Below are 27,867 nucleotides of genomic sequence, written 5' to 3'. Positions count from 1 at the left end.
TTAGTTCGTTAAAACAATTAAATTTAGATAATTTGGAAGATTTTATTTTTATTCATTTAGGTTCAAAAAAGGTTGGCTTAAATATTTTGAAATCGTTTGAAATGCATCACGGTACTTCAGTTAAACTTCCATCATGTTCGCAATTTATAGACTTTATTCGTAATCAGTCACATATTTTACAACGAGCTAATAATATTGTAGGTACGAGGCAGTCTAGTTACAAGTCGGTAAAGAATAGTACGTCCTTTTCAACTTCTCGTCCCAATAGTAATAATTATAATAAAATTAGTAAGACTTTTGTTATTAAAGATCAAAACAAATGCTATTGCTGTGGTAATACCGAACATTTTCAGTTGCGGTTTTGTAAGAAATTTAATGCATTATCGCCCACGGAGCGTTTTGATTTTATTAAATTAAATAAAGGCTGTGTCAATTGTCTAAGTAAAGAACACACAGTTCGTCACTGTACTTCTAAATCGACGTGTACGCAATGTTCACGGAGTCATCATTCACTTCTTCATTTTACGTCTGAATTAAATCGCGAACCTCACTCGAAAATACTGAGTGAACGGATAACAAATGCCAGCTTTGCCACTAATGTTAGTTCATCGCAAGCTGCGCATGCGACGGCCGCATCGCCACAATCTATTTCTTTGTGTGCCATTAATCCGAGCGCCGACGTACCGCGCGCACAATCGCCTGGTCATACTATTCTACTCGGTACCGCGCAATGTAACGTTATTGATTGCGCGGGAAATAAAAACACCGTTCGGATTTTAGTGGACAGCGCGTCGCAAAGGGATTTAATTACACTTAATTGTTGTAAGAAATTAAATTTACAACTATTGCCCTCCCCTACAAAATATGTTTATGGAGTAGGTGACTTAACGAATCCTATTGAAGGATATACTAATATTACTTTACGTTCACGTTTGGACGATTCCATTTCTTTTACTATTAAGCCTTTAGTGACTCATCGTATTACCGGCGAGTTACCGTCCGCTACAATTGATTGCGAACGTCTAGAATATTTAAAAGGCATTCAATTAGCCGATTGTTCTTATTCAGAACCTAGTGATATCGACTTATTAGTTGGGTCCGATTTCTTCGCTCGTATAATACGACCAAATATTATTGCCCGTGGTATGAACGAACCCGTGGCTATCGAAACCTTATTTGGGTTTATTATTTACGGTCAGGCTCCGGTTTTATACCCCGAGACTGATATTCACACTTATTGCACATTAGATTACAATAATTCTTTTGAAAAATCCGTTGGTCGTTTTTTCGAATTGGAAGACGTACCTAAAGCGAATATACTTTCGTCGGAAGAACAAGAATGTGAGAATTTTTATTCCGAGACCACCGCGCGTAATCATTGCGGTCGCTACATTGTTGCATTGCCGTTCAAGGATAATCCGAGTAAATTAGGGAACTCGTTACAGGCACCTACGCGTCGGTATTTATCTTTAGAGCGTAAATTATTATCGAACGTAGATATTCATTCAGAATATCATAGAGTATTTAGTGAATATTTAGAAAAGGGCTATTTAGCACCCATCACAAATAATAATTCGTTTAATTCTCATTATGTCATACCACATCACGTTGTCTTGCGACCTGATAAAAGTACTACAAAATTACGTGTGGTACTCGATGCAAGTATGAAGACATCATCAGGGTTGTCACTCAATGATATGTTGCATGTTGGACCAAATCTTCAAAATGATTTGTTTAAAATTATATTGAATTTTAGACTGTTTCCAATAGCGATCAATGCTGACATTAAACAAATGTTTTTAAGGATTTTAGTGAAAAATGAAGATAGACCGTATCAAATGGTTTTATACCGAGAAAACAATAATCAGCCGCTTCGCTTGTTTCAAGTAACGAGGGTACCATTCGGTTTATGTTGTAGCCCGTACCTCGCAATACGAACGGTTCGTCAATTGATAACCGACGAAGGCTCGCTTTTTCCGGCCGCGGCTCCCGTTGCTGAGCGTGACATATTTATGGATGACCTTGCCACCTCTTGCGGAACCCCTCGCGAAGGCATCGAGTTATCTCAACAATTAGTTGAGTTGTTCCATGCTGGCGGGTTCGATTTAGTTAAATTTTCTAGTAATTCGGTTGAAGTTATGGAAAGCATACCATCCTCCGCTCGGGTCTCGTCTGATGTCGAGTTCAGCCCTGACGATTCGATAAAAATATTAGGCCTACGGTGGCTACCGTCTGAAGATGTTTTTGCGTTCACAGTAAACATCCGTGAATGTGAATGCACGAAACGTAATATTTTATCCACTATTGCCCGAATATGGGACTTAATGGGATTGGTGGCCCCAGTCACTCTACTGGGAAAATTAATCATTCAATCATTGTGGAGTGAACACATTGATTGGGATGAAAAGCCACCACAAAAAATAGTTTCTTTGTGGCGCCAAATTGAGTCGGAATTACATGTTCTGGAAACCGTTAAAATTCCGCGTTTTGTAGGATACGACCCACAGTGCGTTGTTAGTGTCTTAGGCTTCGCGGACGCTTCCGAGAAAGCCTATGGTGGAGTCATTTATCTTCATATTTATTTTCCGAATGAAAATAAATTCTTAACTAATTTAATTTGTGCTAAATCTAGAGTAGCTCCTATACGTACCGTTTCATTGGCTAGATTACAACTTTGCGGTAATTTAATTTTAGCTAAATTAATGCGTTCAGTTATCGAGACATATTCGCAGCGTATAAAAATTAATAATATTTATGCATTCACGGATAGCATGGTAGCTTTAGCATGGATCAATGCACCAGCATCTCGTTGGCATACGTTTGTGGCGAATAGGGTTGCTAAAATTCAAACCCTGTTGTTGCCTAGTAACTTCTATTTTATATCAGGTAAAGAAAATCCTGCCGACTGTTTGTCGCGTGGCCTTACTCCAGCACAACTGGCTGCTCATCCACTGTGGTACCATGGTCCGCGCTTTGCCGATCTGCCTATGTCCCAGTGGCCTATTAGCGAATATAATCAGACTACTGATATTGATGTCCCTGAAAGAAAGCCTACTGTTTTAGTTTCAGTAGATAAGATTGAGCTTCCTCTTATACTTTCTCTTGCATTAAGAGTTTCGTCTTGGAATAAATTAATTAGAATTGTAGTTTATATATTACGGTTTTTGAAGAAATTACCCAAAACCTTTCAAGTTACCCATTTAGATTACGCGGAATTAACAATTATAAAGGAATTGCAACGTTATTACTTTCATGATGAATTCAGTAAAATACAGTGTAATAAAACATTGTCACCTGCCTTTCAAAAATTGAAAGCGTTTGTGCATAATGGTATTTTTCGCGTCGGCGGACGTTTGAGTAATGCCGATTTGCCCTACGATAGTCAACATCCTATATTACTTCCCCCACGTGATCATATTGTAAATTTAATAATAGATCATTATCACCAAAAATATTTGCACACTGGACCTCAATTATTAATTTCAATATTACGTCAAAAATATTGGATATTGTCTGCTCGAAATATTGTTCGTAAACGAGTACAATTATGTAATATTTGTTTTAAATTTAAACCTAAAAATGAATTTCCTGCAATGGCAGATTTGCCTGCAGCCAGAGTACAGGAAGCTAAGGCATTCTTTCACACCGGAGTCGACTATGCGGGTCCCTTACGCGTTATTCCTTATCGTAAGCGTGGTGTTCGTAGTCAGAAGGCCTACATTTGCCTTTTTGTGTGCCTCGTCACTAAAGCGGTGCATATAGAATTGTCGAGCGACTTAAGTACAGAATCATTTTTAAATTCTTTTAAACGTTTTATAGCACGACGTGGCCCCATTAAATTCGTTTATAGTGATTGCGGTACTAATTTTATTGGCGCCAAGTCATACTTGGAAGAAATATACAAATTAACGTCATCACAAGAATATAATAATAAGCTAACATCAGAGCTTTCAGGCAATGCAATTGAGTGGAAACTTAATCCACCTGCATCTCCACACTTTGGTGGTATATGGGAAGGTAATATTCGGAGTGTAAAAATGCATTTGCAAAAGGTAGTTGGTCTTCAGCTACTTACTGTAGAAGAAATGAATACCCTCTTAACGCAGATCGAGGCGGTGCTGAATACCAGGCCTCTGTCTGTCCTTAGTTCAGACCCTTCTGAGCCGTTGCCATTAACCCCGGCTCATTTTCTAACTTTAACGCCCTTAAAGTCGTTTCCTTCTGAATCGATTCCTAGAGATGTGAATATTATAGACAGGAAGCGTATGATTGACAGTCTATTTTAGTCATTCTGGAGACGATGGAAGTTAGAGTACTTAAATACATTGCAGTGTCGTAATAAATGGTTGAGCAATACGTCACAAATTAAAGAAGGTACCATTGTATTGTTGTACTCAGATAATAGCCCACCTTTAGATTGGCCTCTGGGTATAATTGAAAAGATATTTCCCGGTAAAGACGGGGTTGTGAGGGTTGTCGATGTACGTACTAAGTCCGGTGTATATCGCCGACCGGTAGTCAAATTATATCCACTTCCATCTCAATAATTACATACAGTCCACTTAGTATTAACATAAAATAATAGTAGCTTAAAATGAAAATTAGATTATTATATTAAATAAGTCAATAGTTATAAGTAACATTGTTGTACAATTAACTTTAATTACCTTTTAACTTAATTAGGTTGGTTGAAAGAACTGGGTTCCATCAAACTGGGGGGCATGTTTAGGCCAAATATGCCTAAAGGGTTTTTATAAATAGTGAAACAGTCACCGCATTAATTAATTAATTTACTAATGAATTAAATATTGTGGGTGCACAAAGAGTTGCACTAATTCCTTCTCTTTCCTACCTGCACCCTATCCCTCCCACTTACGGAGTAGCGCGAGCGCAGCGGATCGATGCGTTCCGCGAGGAGTAATTACTTAGTTAGTATTGAATGAGTATTGAACTTGTATTGAGCAAATATTGAACTTGTCAACGCCGTGATAACTCATTAATTCGTCTCCTTACCTGTAATCTCGCGATCAAGTGTCTTGTGAGCCCTAGTTTTATAATTATCGAACTCGGGAAGAAAGAGTGGCCACTCAAAGAAAACGTCTACAAAATAAAGAGGGAAATTCGCGACCCGGCACGTGGTGGAAGAATTGCTGCTGCTCTGGTAAGTCCTCCTGTCTTATTTCCTTACACCGGCTTCCTAATTAAAATTTTCACCTAGATCCAGCGCATACACATTTCCTAACATGTGTTGAAACAAAACCCTACCACGACTGTTGGTATAGCTACTTCGCCAAAAGTTATGATTAGCGTTAAAGTCGCCAGCAATCAGTACACGACTGCCCACATCGAACAGTAGATCAAGGTCTGACTTCAGAAGTGGTAAATTAGGAGATTGATAGGCCGATACAATCACGTACTCAATACCGGAAATCTTTATACTTATACCGATTGCTTCTATATTTTTGGTACCAGGAAAACGAATTAAAGAGTGTATAAGATTACTTCTAATTAAAATGGCTACGCCTTGACCACGATCACTTAAAAGCTTGTCTTGTCTATAGCAAATGAAGCCAGGTGTAGCTAATGATATATTGCCAGAGAGGCGTGTTTCATTCACACAGATAACGTCAGTTGATACACATCTCACAGCAAAATCCAAAAGTTCATTAATCTTACCACGAATACCGTCTGCATTCCAGGATAACAAACAAAGCTTATCATGATTAAACATATTGACCTAAATGGGTTAACACTAGCATGACTTTCTCCAAAGAGGATCTGCATGAAATAAATTGCGCTTTTAAGCTCTTAATGACGGATAAGATTTCTAGCATTTCTTTTGTAGTACTGTCATCCATTACATTATCTGAAGGCATAAGTTTTTGCGTTTTAAGGCCCATTAAGGGAACCATTCTATGGTGTTCGTTATTCTTACTAGGACTCGCTGCAGCTACAGAGGCCCAAGTTTTCAAGCCTGGAGTTAGTTTTGGTGCAAGAGATGCAGGAAGAACTTTTTTCGGAATAGTAATTGATGGGATTCGCCCTTTATTCCTAGATTGGTGGATCCGCTCTAAGTATGCCTGTCTTGCACTGCATTTCCGGAAATTGGCAGGATGATCTTCACCACAATTACAGCAATGGGCAGGTTCCAAACGATCCTTCTTGGGGCATTCATGTGTAGAATGAGATTCTTTGCACTTAACGCAGCGAGCAGGCATGTTACAGTTACTTGACGAATGGCCGAAATCTTGACATCTGTAGCACTGCGTGCCGGCTGATCTATTGGGCTTATATTTGTGTATTGTGATGACACAGTTAAATAAATATTTAATTCTTTTGAAAAACGTAATGTTTGTACCTTTAGAGAGTTGCACAAGAAAAGGAGGACACGGTGTACTATCTCCACCACGAGTTTTCAGCTTTTTAACAACAGCGTCTTTAAAGCCGAGATTTTCTAGCTCAGCCGAAAGCTCAGCCTCAACATATTCTGGAAGACCTCTGATTATAACCTTGGGTGATTTCTCATCCTTGCGGGTGTACGTTAGGAAGGGTGCACTCTCGTTAAGTAGGCCCTGCTTGACGGCCTGATGGGCATCGGAAGAGTAGCATATTATTGCTACTTTACCTCCGTTTCTATATTGAAGGTGGAAACGATTCGTGTACTTACATATTGTATTTTTTATAATTTCGTGAGTCCATTCCTTTGGTATATCGAGGATTATAGGGGGTATATGTCCCGTCTTTTTAATGCCGACTACTGCATCTTGGTATTCTTTGTTTTCTTGGTTAGTTGCACCGTCAATAGGTAGATCTTGGAATTTGTTTTGAGTGGGCAAATTTCGGCTGTTATCAAATTTTGACTGCCGACCGTGAGCAGCATACCTCTTTGGGGCGCGCCAATCGTCTGGTCCCTCATCCGCAGGTCTTTTGGAGCTGAGACTACTCGTTGAGGATGATCTTGATAAATATTTATCCATTTTGAATCATATTCATCGATACCCTATCGATAATGATGAGTCGCATCACTAGATTCTATTCGTTATCTTATTACTTTTAAAACCAGTTTGTAGTCACTTGTACACACGTTTAATATTACACGAAGTACGAGCGAACACTACGAACGTCGATGACTGATCAGCAGATTGGGATAGGATGCGTTCCTTTTTTGCATCCTACCCTTGGGGCAGGGTTTGTTTCCCTTCGGATGATCCTAGTGCCTGCGCCGTTGCAGTAGCCGATGTGATACTGCAGGGCATGGATATTTTTATACCAAGCTCTGTAGTACCGATCGGTGGCAGATCACAGCCCTGGTTCGATGCGTCAGTTAAAGCGGCATCTGACTGCAAAAAACAGGCGTATCGAACTTGGGTTGCGGCGCTGGGCTCAAAGGATCCGAACTGCAAAGTTCTGAAGAGGAAATATAACCGTGCCCCCAGATTTTTTAAGCGGCAAATCGCCCGTGCGAAATTGAAGCACGTCATCAAAATTGGCGAGCAGCTTTCCAGTTACCCGACCGGAACACGCAAGTTCTGGTCGTTGTCGAAAGCTGCTCTTGGTAACTTCAACCAGCCGTCAATGCCGCCGTTGCACATGAGGAATGACACCCTGGCCCATACGGCGAAAGAGAAAGCCGATCTCCTGTGCACCCTTTTTGCCTCCAACTCGACTCTTGACGACAACGGAAAAACATCCCGCGGTGTCAGAGCTCCATGCCTGAATTACAGTTCCGACAGAAAACTGTTAGGCGAGCTCTGTTTTCGTTGGACGTCAGGAAGTCGAGCGGGCCGGATAGCATTTCTCCAATCGTGCTTAGAATGTGTGCCCCTGAGTTGACGCCGGTGCTAACGCGTTTATTCTGGCACTCTTATTCAAAAGGCGTAGTCCCTGATTCATGGAAGTCAGCCCTTGTCCATCCGATCCCAAAAAAAGGAGACAGTTCGGATCCGGCGAACTACAGGCCTATTGCTATTACCTCCCTACTCTCCAAAATCATGGAGAGCATAATTAACCGCCAGCTCTTGGTATACCTTGAGGGTCACCAGTTGATCAACGACCGGCAATACGGCTTTCGCCATGGTCGGTTGACTGGCGATCTTCTGGTATACCTAACACATAGATGGGCGGCGGCTATTGAAAGCAAGGGGGAAGGCCTGGCAGTTGGTCTGGATATAGCGAAGGCCTTTGATCGTGTATGGCACAAGGCCCTCCTCGCAAAACTTCAATCATTTGGGCTTCCCGAGAGCTTATGCAAGTGGACCTCCAGCTTCCTCACCGGGCGCAGCATACAGGTCGTTATCGACGGTTATTGCTCGAATCCCAAGCCCGTGAACGCTGGAGTGCCCCAAGGCTGTGTGCTATCTCCCACGCTGTTTCTTCTGCATATCAATGATATGTTGGACACCGCCAACATGCATTGCTATGCAGACGACAGCACTGGTGATGCCGTATACACGGGCCATGCAGGTCTCTCTCGGGAAAACGTCGACCAGTGCCGGGTGAAACTTGTGTCTTCTATCGAGTCCTCTCTCGAGAAGGTCGCGGAATGGGGTAAGTTGAACCTTGTCCAATTTAACCCCCAGAAGACTCATGTTTGCGCGTTTACCACAAAAAAACCCCATTTGCCGTATCACCGCTCTTCGAGAACACTTCCCTTAAAGCCTCGCCTAGTATCGGAATACTGGGTCTCGAAATCTCGAGCAATTGCCAATTCCGTGGCCATCTGGAGGGCAAAGCCAAACTAGTTTCAAAGAAACTGGGCGTCATAAATAGAGCACGGCAATACTTCAAGCCGGCCCACATTTTAGCGCTCTACAAAGCGCAGGTCCGGCCTCACATGGAGTATTGCTGTCATCTCTGGTCTGGCGCACCCCAGTATCAGCTCGATCCATTTGACCCCGTGCAACGCAGAGCAGCTCGTATTGTCGGGGACCCAGTACTCTGTGAACGGCTGGATCACTTGGCGTTGCGTAGAGACGTCGCTTCATTGTGTGTCTTCTACCGCATTTATCACGGGGAGTGTTCCGAAGAGCTGTTCAACCTGATTCCTGCCGCCGAATTTCACCTTCGCACGACACGCCACAAGTTACGATATCATCCCCACCATCTGGATGTGTGGCGGTCCTCCACAGTGCGGTTTTCAAGGAGCTTTCTTCCTCGTACCACGAAGCTGTGGAATGAGCTTCCTTATGCGGTGTTTCCGGGACGATACGACATGGGTACCTTCAAGAAAAGCGCGTACACCTTCCTTAAAGGCCGGCAACGCTCTTGTGATTCCTCTGGTGTTGCAGGAGAGTGTGGGCGGCGGTGATCACTTAACACCAGGTGACCCGTACGCTCGTTTGTCCTCCTATTCCATAAAAAAAAAAAAAAACGACATCAATATCTTTTTAAGACAAAAAAGCTTAAATAAAAAATAAATAAGAAAAAAAACACGCTTTTAAAGGATTTGTTCCTGTTTCGCCCCGCAAAGTTTCACCCCACACAAAAAATCTTATTTCGACCCAGATTTTATTCCTTTTTCGTCTCGAAAATTAGAATAATTAATAATTTATTACTTTATTCTTGTTTTGCCACACTTTTTGTTCTTTATTCGCCTCGGGTAGTAATTTATGTGTTTTACAACATATTTTGTACGGACAGCATACAAAATATTTTAAAAATCTTATTTTTGACGATACATATATTTTATTAGAAATCATTTAGCTGAAACAGGAGCCTTATAACTAATTCAAATTGTAATATAAATTTATAAAACTATGTTAAAATAAAAAATGTCTTTAGGTGATTTTATGTTGTCGATAATTAATGCAACTGATTATTTTTTACTTTACATTTTAAAAATTAATTATTAATGTTAGTGATCTGTGATTATTATTCACTTTATATTTTAAAACCTAATAATTTATGTTACTGATCTGTGATTTTGATTGTGATTTTTTTTCTTGTATAGTGGTCTATATTAGGATGATAAATTTAAATTGTTGATTGAATAGTTAATAGACCTATCTGTCATTCGAATTGTGATTTATTAATAAATATTCTTTATAATATTATTATGATGATTATACAATCTTATTTATGCTTAAAATCCTTACTTTTATCTACCGCTTTCTCCACCTTCATCTTGATGCATGGACTTCGAAATCAAGACAACAGGTCCGTCTATGATATTATTGTGCCAAGTTTTATCGTTCTACTTCTGAGACAACCTCCGCAATCTGCAAGAACATAATATCCTGTAAGGTTTATGAACTCCTTTTATGCCATCGTTTGGTCTCGGGTAAACTATTGCTCTTATATATATTTAGAATATTGTTGTAATTCACATTTTTTTTCTGGCTGTAGTAAAATAACATTTTTAAAAGTGAGACGAAACAGGAATCTGGGACGAAAACCCGGGGTGAAACAGGAACAAATCTTTTAAAGAAACCAACCTAAAAAGTAGAAAATAATTTTAATAAGCATATAGTATACTACGTATAGTGTGATCCTAATAACAAAAAAAAATATTTTATTGTAAAAAGTTATATCGATTTTCTTTAAAATGGTGTTTTTTTTTTGCTTTTTTCCAACTATTATTTTTGTTTGTTAACATAATTAAGTACGTAGAAATGTTTGAGAATTTCTGATTACGTTGTGAATCCTTAAAAAAGGGTGACCATGAGTTCCTTTAAATTTCTCGTGAAAGCTTTTCCTATCTGATGGTAAATGGAATAAGTTTTGACATTCATAAGTATCATTTTATGACTTTTGACTTTTCAGATTGGCTCTACTCAGCGGCTACCAGTTATGTCACACCTCGGGCGGGTAGCGTGTTGGCCTGCGACGAACTAACTTCGGCTAACAACTTCTTGTTTCTCGCGGGAACCTACATTAAGAGATAGTTATCGAGGTAGCTGGTTTTGTTTTCTTTCATTAGTTTAGTTTCATAACCACGGCAACGGTTTCTAGAAATTATAAGAACGTATTAATTCAGAATTATCCGTATCTTGAAAGAAGAGTTAGATTTTCTATGTAAGAGGAGGACTAACGAGCATACGGATCATCTAATGTTGAGTGATCAACGCCAGTCGCCACACACATTCTCCTTTACTTACATCATTAAAGGTCAAGGCCCATGTCATAATATCGTCCTGCAGACATCGCGCAAGTAAGCTCATTACAAAGTTTAGTTGTTAAATGACTTAGCAACATTCAGTAGAATATTTAACTTACGTACATACCGAATATCGACAGAGCGTCCAAAATCTTATATTTTCTTGCTATTTATTATATTATTTATTTAAAATTAAATACATATTACTTTATCATAAGTAGTGTAGAATGAATGAAGCCGTTTCAACGTCCGTATAGAGCGGCAAGATTTAGAGTATAATCTGGATAACCTTCATAAATCCCGATCTTGATCTCATAAATTCTTTGACGCCTCATGTATTTCTCAGTAAGAAATGAGAATTGGTGAAAATAATGTTACTTGTAAGGTTTCCACGTATAAATCCGTAATAAAAATGAATATTTGTTCCACATGGAGCTTTCATTAATAAATGCCTCTGTTTTGTGTTTTCTTAGTAATTTGACTATTAAAGAGACAATATATTAATCAAAAGAACCAAATTATTATAGAATATAGCGATAGAAAAGGTAACGCTTTATGTAAAAACAAGGAAATTGTGGAAATATGAGCCTGCGGCGATAATCGCAGTCTTAATGCTGCCACCAAGCCAGAGAAGTAGTAAAGAAGATATTTTCCCGAATTGATTTACACCGTGCATACCATTTTTTTAGACGGCGCCGGACGACAGTGAAAACACCCAACTTTGTTTTGTTGTTGTTCCCAAGAATGACCTTCAGTTTAAGGAACGCAGCTCAAACTTTTCAGCGCTATAAGAACCATGCCGTTTTTGAAGGTCTGGATTTTATATTTAATTTTTTCAAACTTTGAATCGGAACATCGAATGCACTTAGATACCGTTTTCAAACGCTTTAATCAATACGTTATTACAAACAACTTAGCTGAGTGTGATTTTAGAAAATCGGAAGTTGATTAAATAATGGGTAGACTAAAAATTGGGCAAAAATGGTACACTATCCTTCTTTTCCTGAAAATTAAGTGAAGCTCAGCAACGTGACAGTGCTTACAACCGGGAGCTACTATCTACATAATGTCAATAAAATATTGTCAATATAATATATAATAGGTATATAATAGAAGGTCAAGAAGTGACCGTGTTTACTGATCACAAACCACTCCTGTACGCCTTACACAAAAAAGGTAGGTAGGGGTGGCGGTGATACACCTAACCGCCTACGACACCTGGATTTCATAAGCCAGTTTTGTAAATCAATTAAATACATTCAAGGCTAATAAAATATCGTGGCGATTACTTTATCTAGAATCGAACAGATAGACATGCCTTCACCAATCGATTACACTGAAATATCTAAGGCTCAATAAAGCGACGAAGAATTAAAATACTTGTTGCCGTCAGAAAAATTAAATTTCAAGGCCATCTTAATCATCTTAATTTATCTTAATTGCAGCGAAACAATTTACCTCGTCGTGCCATAAATACTTAAACAAAGAAAAAAAAAATTCTATTGCAAATAACATGAATAACTCTTACAGTGTGTTAGTTTAATAACGGATTTTTAAGAAGGTACAAAACTTTAACAAAAAAAAAACTAATAGGAAATCTGGATTTGAACCGGCGTCTTCTGCTGTCCGGATCACCCAATGTCCCATTTGAGGTATTATAGTCTTCTATAATATATAGTGACGAAATTTACCTTTGTATTCTTCTTATATCATCTTCTAATCAAATCACTGTCCATATACGGACCCAGAAACAATCCGATATTCGATATGCTACATCGTTCTAATTAATAAACAATTATATATTCTGGAGCCAGTCGCGATCCTAACTAAGTACTGTACCTATTGTCGTGGGAATAATGTAATATTGTAAATTATATAACAATATATTATCTGAATGGCCTTTCATTCAATCTACCACATGATAGGCAAAATCTCAATGTCACTAAAATATGTAAATAAATAATTAATAAGTATTCTTGATTTGTTTAATACATTTATCTTGAATTATTGTTTGGTAGATTTTGTTTACTTCCGAATTTCATTACATCATAGAACGGTTGTTTTATAATTTATACATATTTTATATATTTCACACATAATAATTTAGAATGCGGTACGCACCTTAAAAGGTAATGCATTTAGTAATAAATAAATAAGTAATAAATAAATAAAATAAAATAAAAATAATAATAAGAGTTAAAGTATTTACTATCGTTCTTTTTTATTTAACATATTTATTATAATCAAAATAATGACCCTTATTGTCTGTCTATCTTTAGCGAATAGAATAGTGTAAATTAAATGCCCAGATACTTTATAAATTAATATAATTCAATTATCAATTATTATCGTAGGTCAAGTGACATAAGTACAAATTGAGAGTGACAGATTACATGACAGATATATGAAGAATCTCCAAGCGCCTGATGCGGGTGACGGCAATATTCCCGCGATGGTGTTTTGGCGTAATATTTGCGCAGGCGTTAAGTCTCAACATCCTCCCGGCCGTTGAAAGATCACTTTCAACCTTGAAGTTCCAGCTTGCACAGCCTTACTAGAGATCGGCGCATACAGCCTTTATTAGTGGTGATGTCTGCCACTCTCGCTGTTCCATCAGCTCCCGTGATAAGGCGTAGTACTCTCCCGAGCTTCCAAGAGAGTGGAGGAGCATTGTCGTCTGCCAAGAGTACCATATCTCCTTTGTCCAGCTTTGATGTACTGCTTTCCCATTTTGTTCTCTGCTGCATCTCAGACAGATATTCACGCTGCCACCTTTGCCAGAAGTGTTGCTGCATTTTTTCTAAGCGTTCATAGTGTTGAAGTTTACTTTCCTTAGAGTCACCCAGATGTTGCAACAGTGGAGCAGTTAACGGTCTCCCGATCAGGAAGTGTCCTGGGGAAAGGGAAAGGAGGTGATTAGGAGAAGATGATAGGGGGCACAAGGGACGGCTGTTCAAAATCGCCTCCACTTGTGTAAACAAAGTATTAAGTTCCTCAAAAGTGAGGTGGCTATTGCCAACGACGAGTTTTAAGTGGAATTTTGCCGATTTAACGCCGGCTTCCCATATACCACCAAAATGAGGAGAGTAAGCCTGAATAAACTTAAACTGGATAGAATTTTGACTTGCAAAATCAAATAGAGGGTTTTGATTTTGCTTGATTAATGATCCTAACTCCCTTGCGACTGCTACGAAGTTAGTTCCGTTATGACAAAATATTTCCGTTGGTCTGCCTCTGCGCGCTACAAAATGCCGAAGTGTCATTATGTATGCATCCTTAGTTAAATCACTCACAGCTTCGAGATGGAAGCATTTATAACGCAGACAAATGAACAAACACATGTAGCATTTTATTAAACGACTTCCACGGCCCTTACGATTTACAATCGTGAACGGTCCCGCGAAGTCCAGATCCACTGACAAAAACGGATGACCTAGGGTTATACGTTGGAGTGGTAGATTACCCATTTTAGGTTGCAAGTTTTCACCGCGTACACGAACACAATTATTAACTGTCCGCCATGCGAGATGTGGTCCGTTTACTGGCCACACTGTTACCCTTACAATAGATAATAACAGTAAAGGACCCGCGTGCATATTGTTTACGTGTTCTCTTCCAAAGTGCAGTCTTGTTAACCTGTGCGAGGCATGAAGTAAAATGGGGTGCCTTTTCTCATATGAATAATAATTAGCCGCATCCAACCGACCTCCAACTCGCATTATTTTATTATTTAAGAACGGAGAGAAACTTAAAATTTTGATTTTATTACTAAAAGGTTTATTTTTAGTTAGCAGGTCGTATTCAGTAGTGAAGGATTGAGTTTGAATGCCATGAATCACGTAATTCCTCAACTGTTAATGAACCTGCGCGTTTCGCATTGCTATTCCTAGTGTTAAATATGAATCTTTGCACGTAAGCAAATAAACGTTGTAGTTTATTGAGAGAAGAATATCTTTCAAAATCTAAAAAAGGTTCGCTAATTGTTGCAGAGTGCACTTTCAATTCGGGTAAAGGATCAGATTCCTTGGCATTCAATACTGGCCATTTGATTTCATTTTCAAGTATAAATGTGGGTCCCGACCACCAAAGTGACAACGATAGGATGTTTTTTGCATTTACCTTTTTTATATTTGCATTTGTATAGCTACAACCACAACATCAATGGTGTCATTTGAAACACGGTCTTGGTTAGGTATTATGGACCCGATACGTTCAGTTCATTTAATACCACTCAACTTGTACTACAAAAATTATTATTGAAAGGATAATTCTCAAGCAATGACACCCCGAAGCAATCATATTGAAAAAGTATTTTTATTTCAATTGTTTATATACGTTTTATATTATTTTCTATCTTAATTGCTGAACTCCATTAGTTTCTCATTACCGCTAACCAGCCGCTCGGCATCCATTTATCAGCATTAGAGGCCTCCGTTTCACAACATTTTGTTTTGTAATCATCAATTTTCTTTCACTTTGTTTGCCATCCTTTATGTGTCAGATGCTAAAATTAAATGTTCGTCGGTACCTGCTACGTACAATAAAAGCTGTTGAATGAACTTCCTTGTGCGGTGTTTCCGGGACGATACGACATGGGTAACTTCAAAAAAAGCGCGTACACCTTCCTTAAAAGCCGGCAACGCTCCTGTGATTCCTCTGGTGTTGCAAGAGAGTGTGGGCGGCGGTGATCACTTAACGACAGGTGACCCGTACGCTCGTTTGTCCTCCTATTCCATAAAAAAAAAAAAAAAAAACAAAAAAAAGGTATGTGCAGAGGAAAAATTTCCTAAAAATAATATTTTAGTGTATCTGATTTCATGATGACCATAAATCAATGTTAGCTGAAAGTTAGTTGTCTAAGTCAATGTACTCGTTGTAGTGTACATGTGTGAAAGAGAAGGAAGCATTATGTCATCTCTAGCACACGTGTGGTCGTGATACAGTGAGTCCGCTGTGAGCGACGGGAGTGAGTGGACGCGTTTGTCTAAGAGCCGATAATATTGAAGAATATACAACATTTTGGCGACGAGGACAAACTGCAGGACTACTGTGAGTTATTATAATTAAAAAAAAATAAGAAAAAGAAAGAATAAATACTAATTAAATTTGAAGTACAAATACGGATAAGCAAATATCCTATTCGTTTAGTAGTTAAATAGTTATCTATGATGCGAGACAACCACGTGATAATTGTTTTGTTGATACTGTAGGTTATAATTTTCGAGGATTTCGAAATTTGTTCTTTTTTTATTTTTTGTTGGTCTGTGGGTTACAGTTCACTTTTGTCGATTAACGTAATTGTTTTTAATTGCACGTAGAAGACTACGGTAAGTGAACGGTAAGAACCGTGTCTAATTATTATATTACTTTGTGTAATTGTGTAAACCACAAAGGTTTGAATTCAAATGAAATTTTCTTTTATAATTTTATGCTACCGTCAATATTTAGAAGAATTACCTTTTGTTAATTAAATAAAAGATAATCTTAAATATAGCTAAAGTAAATTTCTCTGGCTTACTTCGATACGGGGTGGTAACTTTCACTTCGCTTTCATTACCACCGTACAACACCTGAGAATTAAATTGTAGTTTTCTGAAAATCATACCTACTATTCGAATGGAAATATTTCGGTTCAATAACTAGGAATTAAGATTTTAACAGCCATTTTGGATCTAGTTTTAATAGAAGTATGTAGATTCAATTAGATATTACTTCAGGGTTATAACTTACGTAGGGTACGTAGCGTGAACCGCACGCAGGTGATGCCTGTAAGGACTTCGTAACATAATTCAGTACGGGTGATGCCTGTCAAAACATGATGTGAGGTGACATACGTGTTTTACCAGATGATGCCTGGTAGTCCGGAAACAGGTGATGCCTGTAAGGACTTCGTAACATAATTCAGTACAGGTGATGCCTGTCAAAACATCATGTGAGGTGACATACGTGTTTTACCAGATGATGCCTGGTAGTCCGGAAACAGGTGATGCCTGTAAGGACTTCGTAACATAATTCAGTACAGGTGATGCCTGTCAAAACATCATGTGAGGTGACATACGTGTTTTACCAGATGATGCCTGGTAGTCCGGAAACAGGTGATGCCTGTAAGGACTTCGTAACATAATTCAGTACAGGTGATGCCTGTCAAAACATGATGTGAGGTGACATACGTGTTTTACCAGATGATGCCTGGTAGTCCGGAAACAGGTGATGCCTGTAAGGACTTCGTAACATAATTCAGTACAGGTGATGCCTGTCAAAACATGATGTAAGGTGACATACGTGTTTTACCAGATGATGCCTGGTAGTCCGGAAACAGGTGATGCCTGTAAGGACTTCGTAACATAATTCAGTACAGGTGATGCCTGTCAAAACATCATGTGAGGTGACATACGTGTTTTACCAGATGATGCCTGGTAGTCCGGAAACAGGTGATGCCTGTAAGGACTTCGTAACATAATTCAGTACAGGTGATGCCTGTCAAAACATCATGTGAGGTGACATACGTGTTTTACCAGATGATGCCTGGTAGTCCGGAAACAGGTGATGCCTGTAAGGACTTCGTAACATAATTCAGTACAGGTGATGCCTGTCAAAACATCATGTGAGGTGACATACGTGTTTTACCAGATGATGTCTGGTAGTCCGGAAACAGGTGATGCCTGTAAGGACTTCGTAACATATTTCAGTACAGGTGATGCCTGTCAAAACATGATATGATGTGACATACGTGTTTTACCAGATGATGCCTGGTAGTCCGGAAACAGGTGATGCCTGTAAGGACTTCGTAACATAATTCAGTACAGGCGATGCCTGTCAAAACATGATATGATGTGACATACGTGTTTTACCAGATGATGCCTGGTAGTCCGCAAACAGGTGATGCCTGTAAGAACTTCGTTATATAATTTAGTTCAGGTGATGCCTGTAATACATGTGATGCGACGTAGGTGTATCATGTGTGTGAAAGGTACTATGTAGTGTTGTATTCGGGTGACGCGCGTAACCCGAAGTTTGTATATGGGTAACGCCATTTTCATAGCAAAAATCCTTGAATTCTGTACTAACAAATTGTTTGCCGTTATCGGAAGTTATGGAAACTGGATGTCCTAAACGGCTAAAAATCTCTTTAAGTAAGCAAATCATTTTCTTACTGCTTATGTCTCGACATACTTTGATTTCCTTGTATCTCGAATAGTAATCAATTACAACCAGAAGGTAATCACCACTCGGTAACGGACCTAAAAGGTCTATGGCGATATCAACCCAGGATTGGGTGGGTAATTCTCTCCTCTTGAGTGGGTGTGGTGGATTTGGTGCCGATACCAGTGTGCATCCTTTACAGGACCGTACTAAATTTTCCACATCCTTGTCGTAGTTAGGCCACCAAACTTTCGTTCTAAGTCTCAACTTCATCGCCACCTTTCCAGGCTGGCCCTCGTGAGCAGCATCTAAAATATCAATGTTGTATTCAGGATACTACTAATAAACACTTTGTGCGTTTTTAGTTCGACTGTTCTATAATATTATGTATCTACTACTACCCAACGACTAAATCCACACGACCTCATTCGATTTCTTGCCTTATTTTGGTATTAGTAATTGCTATTAAAATTTTAAAATTGTAACGGAAAAAAAGTCCGTTAAATTGTGTACACACAAAAACAATGGGATTTTGGCATACAAAAGTTAACAGAAAAGGCTGCGGGGACTTCAGTCTATCGGCCGCCGACGTGAAGTCCTCAGAATTTTTTATTTTATTTGCGAAGTTTTACCCAATATTTGGTAAGTTGCTATTCTATTATATTTTTAGACTAATAATATTTCCAAGTCAAGGGACAGAATTACGAACGTAAAACTTATAGCAACCGTCTTTTTCGTCAGGGTTTAAAAAAAAACCTAACTGCTACTCCACTGATGTCACTGTCCAAATCGGGTTCTAAATTCAAAATACGCAGCTGAAATTGAAATAGTGTTTACATTGCTTCCTATTGACCAATAATAGTTTAAAAAACTGAAGTAAACGCATAAATGTATAGACATACCATTCGAAGATTATTATGGTGTCATTTGTGGCATGTGCCATATTTCAGCTTTGATTTTGTATGAGGTGCATTGTCTATATAGAACGTCATCGGTAGTAATACATGTTTTTGTATAATGTGTATTTGTCTATAGAAACGCTCAACTGGTGTGAGTTTTTAAGTTAGTTATGGTTTAAATATGCGAAACAAAAAGCTTTTAGAGAATTAAATATAATAAGTATTTAAAGTGATAATAGAGCTCATTAAGAACAGAATGTAAAGATTCTTTCCCGAGTCATTCACTCTAAACAAGCTAAGAATATGACGCAAAGTTCTCTGCAACGTTAATAAACAGGATGTAATTACGACTTCATTCAAGTGACTACACGAGATAAGTCTCGTGCGTGCGAGCGGGAGTTAAGTTCAAACTTGGAACAACTCACTGGCAGCCTCGGGCACGCTCCATGTTACAAATTTTCCAAACATTTAAACCATAATGCGATGAACTTTTAATGTTTGATGCAAGCAGGAGTACATCATAATATTACATTAGACTAATTATCATATTCGAACCAAAAAATATTATTGGGTCAATAATTCTTTAATGAATAGTGTTTTTATTTGCCTTAAAACTCCCAGTCGGATTTAAAATACTTTAAATAACTTGACAAGTTCATGATAATATACATAATATTTCTCTATATTTTATATTATATATTTATTTTTATATAATGGACAATTGTTTGACATTATATAGTTTTCTCAGATGAAATCGCGGGACACTGCTAGTATATATTATTATAATAAGCAGAAGCAATTAGTGTAAACAATATTTTATCTTTTTGATCGTATTATTATATCGTAGAATTTAAATATAACCATAATTATTATAAATCTGTTCCCGATCGATGTCTGTATAAGGGAGATAAATCTTATATCGAGGATTATTAGATAAAATTCGCAATATACTATTTCGGCCTTACAAATAAAAATGTTTTATGACAACTCTATTCCAACGTTATACTGAGTATGGTTATACTTGGTATAATAGAAAAATAGAACAACAAAGTTGTTGACAATTAAACCAAATATTGCCTTCTCTCTTCTGTGAAGTCAAAATACGGCCAAAATCATGTCAAAATGCACGGTTGGGCAACAGCGCAACCAAAGAGAAGACACTAAAATGTATCTTTGTCTGCTCTGTGTATATATTATGTTAGTTTGATGTATTGATACTTCAATTTTCGAATTCATTCTATAAGACAGGCCGCACACCAAAGTAATACGCTGCAGTCAGTACAATGTTTTTATATATATAAATAATATGTAATTTGCTTTCATGTAAGACAGCTGTTGTGTATTGAACCAATTGGAAATCATTGTCAGACGGTATATATACGATTTTTAGTGTGATTATAATGAGGAAAAAAGATCTTATAAATTATCGCTCGTTTGGTGAAAATAATATGACTAATGTAAGTTTTTGCGTGAAATTCAATATGATCGTTAATTTTGTAACTCATGCAGGCCTAAAATAGTGAGATTGTCGCCCTACCACAAACTGCTCTACAATTCCAGATGTATCTGTTAAGCCTGTTTGCATCTTGGATTACTGTAGCTAGAGAATCTAGAAAAGGCGATGTTTAAATAAATGACGGCGATCGATATAGGGCTAGTACGACAAGTTGATTTTAAACCGACTTCAAAAAAGGAGGAGGTTCTCAATTCGTCGGTATGTTCTTTTTTTATTTTTTTATGTTGTTTGACTGGGTGCTTGCACCGATTTTGATAATTCTTTTTTATTTGAAAGCTGGTTCTTCCCGTGTGGTCCCATTGTAATTTAGTCCAGATCTGACAATATCATCCATGAGAAAACCATAAAAGTATTAAATTTGCTAAACATACGTATAGCAAAGTGGATGATAAATTTACGAATAACGCAATATCGTGCCAACCGATTTTGATGATTCTTGTTTGATTGGAAAGGATATACTTCAAAGATAGTTTGGTGAGAGTTTGGTTAGGTTCTGATTACGGAATCCATGATAAAGAAACGGAACTCTTCAATTCTTAGGAGCAAATTAACGATGTTTGGTCGAATCTTTTTATGCTATCCGGATATTTAAGTCATCTACCATAACATAGTTGTGGTCAAATAATTGTCGTAGTCGAATATGATGATCAATGGGCCGGGCCTCCTTGACGAGGTGCGATCTGTGTCGACACCGATTTCAAAAATAACAATAATCGTAACTAGAATTAGATTAATTAGATTGTATAAGAATACGCAATTATTTTTATACTTTTGTAGTGCACATTATATGCCTTGCTTTTGAAGTCGGTTGTTTTTTTTTTAAAGTAATTTTTAAGCAATTTGCATCTTCAAAAACGGGCTCATCAACTTGCGGTGACCAACGTTCATTTACATAAGCAACTAAGCCTTCTGCTCCATTTATGTATTTATTTGTTCTAAAAAAATTGTATCCCTCTATTTGGGGTATGGCAGAGTCCTCATGTATCCAGCATTCGGTCAACACTATAACGTCAAAAAGCATACTAAATCTAGACAGAGTCACTAAGCAGCTATCGAAATTACGTTGGATACTTCTGATATTAAAGGTCAGAATTTTAATTTCAAATGTAGTGTTAACAAGAGTTCTACTACAGTCAGGACTACGTGCAATATGGCAAAAGTATTCGGGCGTATCGATTTTTCTAAGAATTTTCGAATTAGCCGTTGTCATGGGTATCAATCATAAGATTTGGAAAAATATCCATACTGAATGTTTGCCAAGATAGTCCACACGTATTATAATATATATTATGTAATTTACTTAAATTTGGTAGTTCGATTAAGTATTTATGACAGATATAACAGGTGAAGTGAATATTTAAATGTGATAAAACAGTTGGTGTTTGGAAAGTAACGTGAGTGTTTTGTGTTGTGTTATATGTTGCGTTTGTGTTTCGTGTATAGTTTGAATCGAAAAAATAATTAACAACATAAATAGCCAAAAATAAACAACGCAAATCAAAAGTACATTTTATTAAAGAGATCACTAAGAACTTATTCAATGATGTCAGGGAAATACACTGCTTACTGTGTAGTTTGTTGCTGTTGTTCTGGAAGAAAATTCCGAGTACCGAGAATGCGATCAATATCTTCCTAATTTTTTAATATTAATGACTTTTTTACCTTTGCCATTATCTTCAATCTTTTTAACCAGAATAGAGCCTCCTTTTGTCCAACAATATTTAAATCCAGCATCCTTAAAGCGTTTTCTGCATTCACGAAATAAGATTCGATTGGCTTTTGTCAATCGCTCATTCACATAATATATACTTTTGGGTGAACTAGTAACACCAACATCCGCGGTAGATAATTTATAAAATTGGCCACGGCTTTCACGGCGTATAAATCGCACCACCAGAGGCCTGGGAGGTTTGCTTGAGGTGGTAACTCGGGGCCCTGCTCGAACGACATGATCACGTCATGAAATGATCAAATTAGGAGATTAGTTTTTACTATACTTTATAAAACAGAAACAGCAACAGAAACATAAAAACAGATTCTGAAATTGCAGATACATTTGAAAAGTTTTTTACTGATATACCGGTCTCTACGGCAAAATATCTAAATTCCTCACCTATATCTGCAATGAAACTGCTACAGAAAAACGTATCTTTATGTAATACAAACTTTAAATTTAAGCATGTTGATCGCATAGAGATTATTAAAACGTTTAGACTAATTAGCGTTAAGAAAACTAAAGATCTCTGGGGAATCTCTGTTAACGTAGTGAAATCTGTAATAGAAATTGTAGCCAAAGACTTAGCTTTTATTTTCAATAAGTGTGTAGATTGCGGTATATTTCCAAACCAAATGAAGCAGAGCAAGATCACTCCTCTATTTAAGTCGGAAGATAAAGCTGACCCCACCCATTTTTGACCCATATCAGTACTACCAACCTTTAGCAAGATTTTCGAAAAAATTATGTTAACGCAATTAATTAACCATTTTTACAATGATAACCTCATGCATAATAAACATTATGGTTTTACTCAAGGTCTTTCAACCACAGATGCTAGTATCGAGTTAATAAGAAATATTTTGGATGCTTGGGAGGATTCATGTGATGCGTTAGGAGTGTTTTGTGATTTATCCAAGGCATTCGACTGCGTTCATCATGAAACCCTACTTCAAAAATTACACCACTATGGTGTTAGGGATGTTTCACTAGATTTAATAAAATCATACTTGTGTAATAGGATTCAAAGAGTAGACGCTAATGGAAAAAGATCAACTGGCTCTATCATATCGATGGGTGTACCGCAGGGCTCAATCTTGGGTCCTTTTTTGTTCCTGGTTTACGTCAATGACTTACCATACCTTATTCAAAATAAACATGATATTATACTGTTTGCTGACGATACATCTTTGTTATTTAAAATAAAACGCCAGCAAAAAACTTTCTGTCAGGTTGACGACGACATTGCTAATGTAGTGAATTGGTTTAATGTTAATAACTTACTTTTAAATGAAAGGAAAACAAAATGTGTAAGGTTTACACTTCCAAATATAAAGCACCAACCAACACCTATAAAAATTAATAATGAAAAACTTGATGTAGTAGAAACGACAACATTCCTAGGCATTACATTAGACTTTAAGCTACAATGGGGTGCTCACATAAAAAACTTATGTAATCGACTTAGCTTTGCAGTATTTGCGATACAAAAAATTTGGCAGCTGACAGATGTTGGAACGGCTAGACTTGTATATTTCAGCTACTTTCATAGTGTCATGTCTTACGGAATTATATTGTGGAGTAGGGCTGCAGATATTGAAAACATATTTGTGCTGCAGAAAAGAGCAATTCGAGCAGTCTATAAATTGCGTTCAAGGATTAATTGAGAGAAAAGTATAGTGAAATAAATATTATGACAGTACACTGCCAGTACATATACGAGAACCTCCTATACGCCCATAAAATATTAGCCAATTTAAAAAGAATAGTGATGTACACAGTGTCAATACTCGAAACAAACATAAAATCGCAATTCCATCTACTAGGCTCCGTAAAATTGCTAAATCTTTTAAAGTGGATTGTGTTGTATTTTATAATAAACTCCCAAATGAAATTAAAATGTTACCTATTAAAAAATTTAAATGTATCGTAAAAAATAAATTAACATCTAAGGCCTATCATAGCGTGAAAGATTATTTGAATGATAAAGATAGTTGGAATTAATGTTCTAAATGTTGTTAATGAATATTGTTATACTCATTTGAATGCTATTGTAACTTTTGTATTTCATCCTGACTTGCACTAAATAACTTATAAAGTTTTACAGTGAATAAAGATTTTTTTGACTTTGACTTTGAAAACTGTTTTTTTCTAAATAACTACACCACAGTCTTCTACTTCGATTACTTAAAATGATGTCCTATTTCTTCCCGGAACCTTTTATCAAAATGTGATAAGATATGCGGCAATAAACGACGACCACTGCGGACCGCCGAGAAATTGAAGCAACTAGAGGAAGCTGTGAGCAGACTTCGATGAGATGCCGTGGGGTTATCTGAAGTCCGAAGACAGAGTGAGGATTCAATAATTTAAAATTCCAGTCACATGATCTACTTGCTGCTGCTGCTGACATTGATATAGTGTTTGTTCTACAAAAGAGAGCTGTTCGTGCTATATATCAGTTTGGTTATAGACAGTTACTCAAAGAAAAATTAAATAAATACCTAAATATTATGTCAGTACATTTATGAAAATTTAACATACTTTCATAAAAATAGTCACCTTTTTGCTCTTAAAAGTGATTTTCATTATTGTACAAAAAGGGATTGCTTGAAACTAATTCTTGTAGGCTTCATAAGATACACAATAGCTTTGAGGGTAAATGTTTACGTAAACGTTTACACTTTCACAAAAAAATCCGAGCCACTGTTCAGGCATTATCTATAAATAAATTTAAATATTTTATTAAAAAATGGCTCTGCCGTAAATCTCACTACTCCACAGCTGAATATCTAGGAGATCGGACAGCCTGGGACTAGATTACGCAGCAGTCCCAGGGTGGTGTCGGTTTCTCGTCCACAAGTCTCTCGTGAACAACGTAACCGAGGTCGGGAGCATGTCTGTATGTATTCGTAGAATGACATTCAGGCTTACGCTCCTACTTCGATACGCTCAAATCAGGAGGCGGAGGCTATGTATGAGAACATCTCAGCAGCCATTCACACTCCTAACGTTGTCATGGGAGACTTCAACGTAAAACTGATGAGTTGTGAGTGGGGCAATTTGGTTATGGAAATCGGATGCCCGTGGCCAGATGCTGGCTGACTTTATGGAGAAGAGGGATCTCTTTATGATGAACTCCTTCTTCATGAAGCCAGAACAACGCAAATGGAATTGGATTAGTGGATCCCGGTGGTGCCATCAAATATAATCGGGGACGTCATGTAGCCCCGATTTTATTCCGCTGGAAAATGTTTTATCATTTACTGTAATTTTGTATAAACCATACTGTGACGCAGTGTATTGTGTGTATTGTACATCTGAGCTTAAATATTTCATTAAGTGCAATACATACTATTTCTTATTTAACACTATTAAGAATCCCGATTTAATATCATCCATCAATCGATCCTGTATCTGTATTTCAATAAGTCAATTTAAATTTGTAAATTGTTAAAGTAAAAAATAATATACAATACTTATCTCTTATATTACTGTTTCGCCCAAAGACGAATTGAAACTTACATTACTTACAGATTACTGAAACATTTCATAAATCGCTTCATCGCCAAAAATATTAAATGGATAAGAATTTTAATTTAGATTTTAGAGGATATACTACTCCTCGTAAGAATAACGTTTAAAACTGCTATGATATATGGAAAATATGAAAAACGAACAATTCCTGGAAATATCTATATAATCCTCCAGTTAATAGTTAGATAAGTCTCTAGTCAATCAACCCAACCAAATTATTAATCTCTAAAGTAAATCTATATTAACGTATATTTATGTTACATGTCTATACACGTGTTAATGTAACACACTATTCTTTCCAATTTTCAATGCACACTCCAGCAATGTGTTCAAAGACGTGAAACTGAAATAAATCAGGTAGCTGTGAAGTTTAACTTCATTATTAAACAATATATAACTGCAGTGCTGCCGCTGAATGCTCACGAGCTATGTATTGAAAGCTGGTATTGAGAGTACAATAATGTGCCGACGCGGTCGTTACAATGACGCTGAGAAAACTTTTATAGACCCACAGTACTACAGAAATGTAAAATACTGGATGTGATATGTTTAACAAACACTGTGTTTGAAAATTGAATATACATAATTGATACTAAAGGATCGATGACAATACAATATTTTCATTACAATACAAGATTTATATTTCAATTTAAGTCATTGATTCTTTGAACTTTTTACGTAGAACTACTATGTGTGAAATAAATGATTTCTTATTATTATTACAGATCCTTGGCCTTGTATCTTAATCACTTACGGTTTTTTTTAATAATTTGTAAAAAAGAAGAAAATAACAAAAGAGATTCTTAGTGGACGTCGCTGTAGAAACATTTCTGCCGATTTGAAAATGAAACAGCTGTAATGTGAAGATTGTCATATTTTATCTTTCTTTATGAATCTCCCAATTCAGTTGTCTAATTAAACTATCAGACTGGTGACTTACAGATGGTCGGAATTTGCACAAGGTATTCCTTGTCAATTCTAGCATTATATGATATCGAACGTGTTACAATATAGGTGTCTGTATAAATCGGAAGAATGTCACTTCATCCCGACTGGAAGAGGGCCGCGTGGCTCTGGCTCCGGTTCCGTTACATTTCCTTTCCGCAAGCCATTGTTTATATCTAGCACACCTCATTTTATTATTTAATGTGCTTTACATGATGTAAGAAGCAATTTAAAACGTATTCACTGTTTATAATAAATTTTCCATTATTCAACAATCACTAAGAATCTTGGCGAATCATTATTAGAGCTGATAAGGATTAAAAATTAATATTCAAGCTATCACTAAGATCACTTTGTAGGCAAACGTGATAAATGCAATTTCTTGCAACTACTTGCAACAAATGACAACAGATTTAATGAGAGATATTCATAAACCCTGAATCAGAAAACCACAACAACATGTAATAAGTAACACACACACACACGTGGATGAATGATACATATATAGGTGAGTGATGATGAATACACAATATGACTTTTAAACATAGCCTGAGAGCTGTTACTGTTATAGTCTGAGAGCTGGCAACCATTTCTTTTTTAAATTCTTTACATAATATCATTTAAAGTGACGTATGATAGATTAAATAACATATAGTTATATCATTTACTTATACTACAATCAATTACAGGTAATTGCATCCAATCTGTTATGGGCAACCTCTCGCTAATACATTCTCTTTCTCCTCACTAAACGTTCATTTAAAATTAGTTTGATCAAAAAACAGATACCTGTAGAATCGAGCAGTGGCATCTTAGGCGAAACAATGTATCTTCAACGTTTTAATTTTTTGTACCTCTAGACTGCTGTTAAGTTGAATGTTACTTAAAATACGGTAGAAATTAATTGGTTATAAAATATTTTGGAAAGGAAAACATGATCCCGGGTTTTAATATGTTTAGAGTATTCCTTTTAAAAGTCAGTTTTTTTTACTTAGAATTCCGTTTCATTTCTTGAAAG

General features: G+C 37.0%; 1 protein-coding gene across 1 annotated transcript; it reads left to right on the top strand.

Annotated features, from left to right (window-relative positions):
* The first annotated feature begins 19 nt into the window (after positions 1-19).
* On the top strand, positions 20-11,681 carry LOC126977141 (uncharacterized). The gene is made up of 4 exons (XM_050825842.1): positions 20-875; positions 4,884-4,928; positions 5,033-5,161; positions 11,607-11,681. Exons 1-4 carry the CDS (start codon positions 102-104, stop codon positions 11,679-11,681), a joined length of 1,023 nt encoding a protein of 340 aa, XP_050681799.1. The 5' UTR covers positions 20-101.
* The last annotated feature ends 16,186 nt before the right edge of the window (positions 11,682-27,867 follow it).

This window comes from Leptidea sinapis, chromosome 43 (genome assembly GCF_905404315.1).
Source record: "Leptidea sinapis chromosome 43, ilLepSina1.1, whole genome shotgun sequence".
In the NCBI taxonomy this organism is placed as follows: domain Eukaryota; kingdom Metazoa; phylum Arthropoda; class Insecta; order Lepidoptera; family Pieridae; genus Leptidea; species Leptidea sinapis.
The sequence above is the reverse complement of the archived record's forward strand: the minus strand, read 5'-3'. Positions and strand labels throughout refer to the sequence as shown.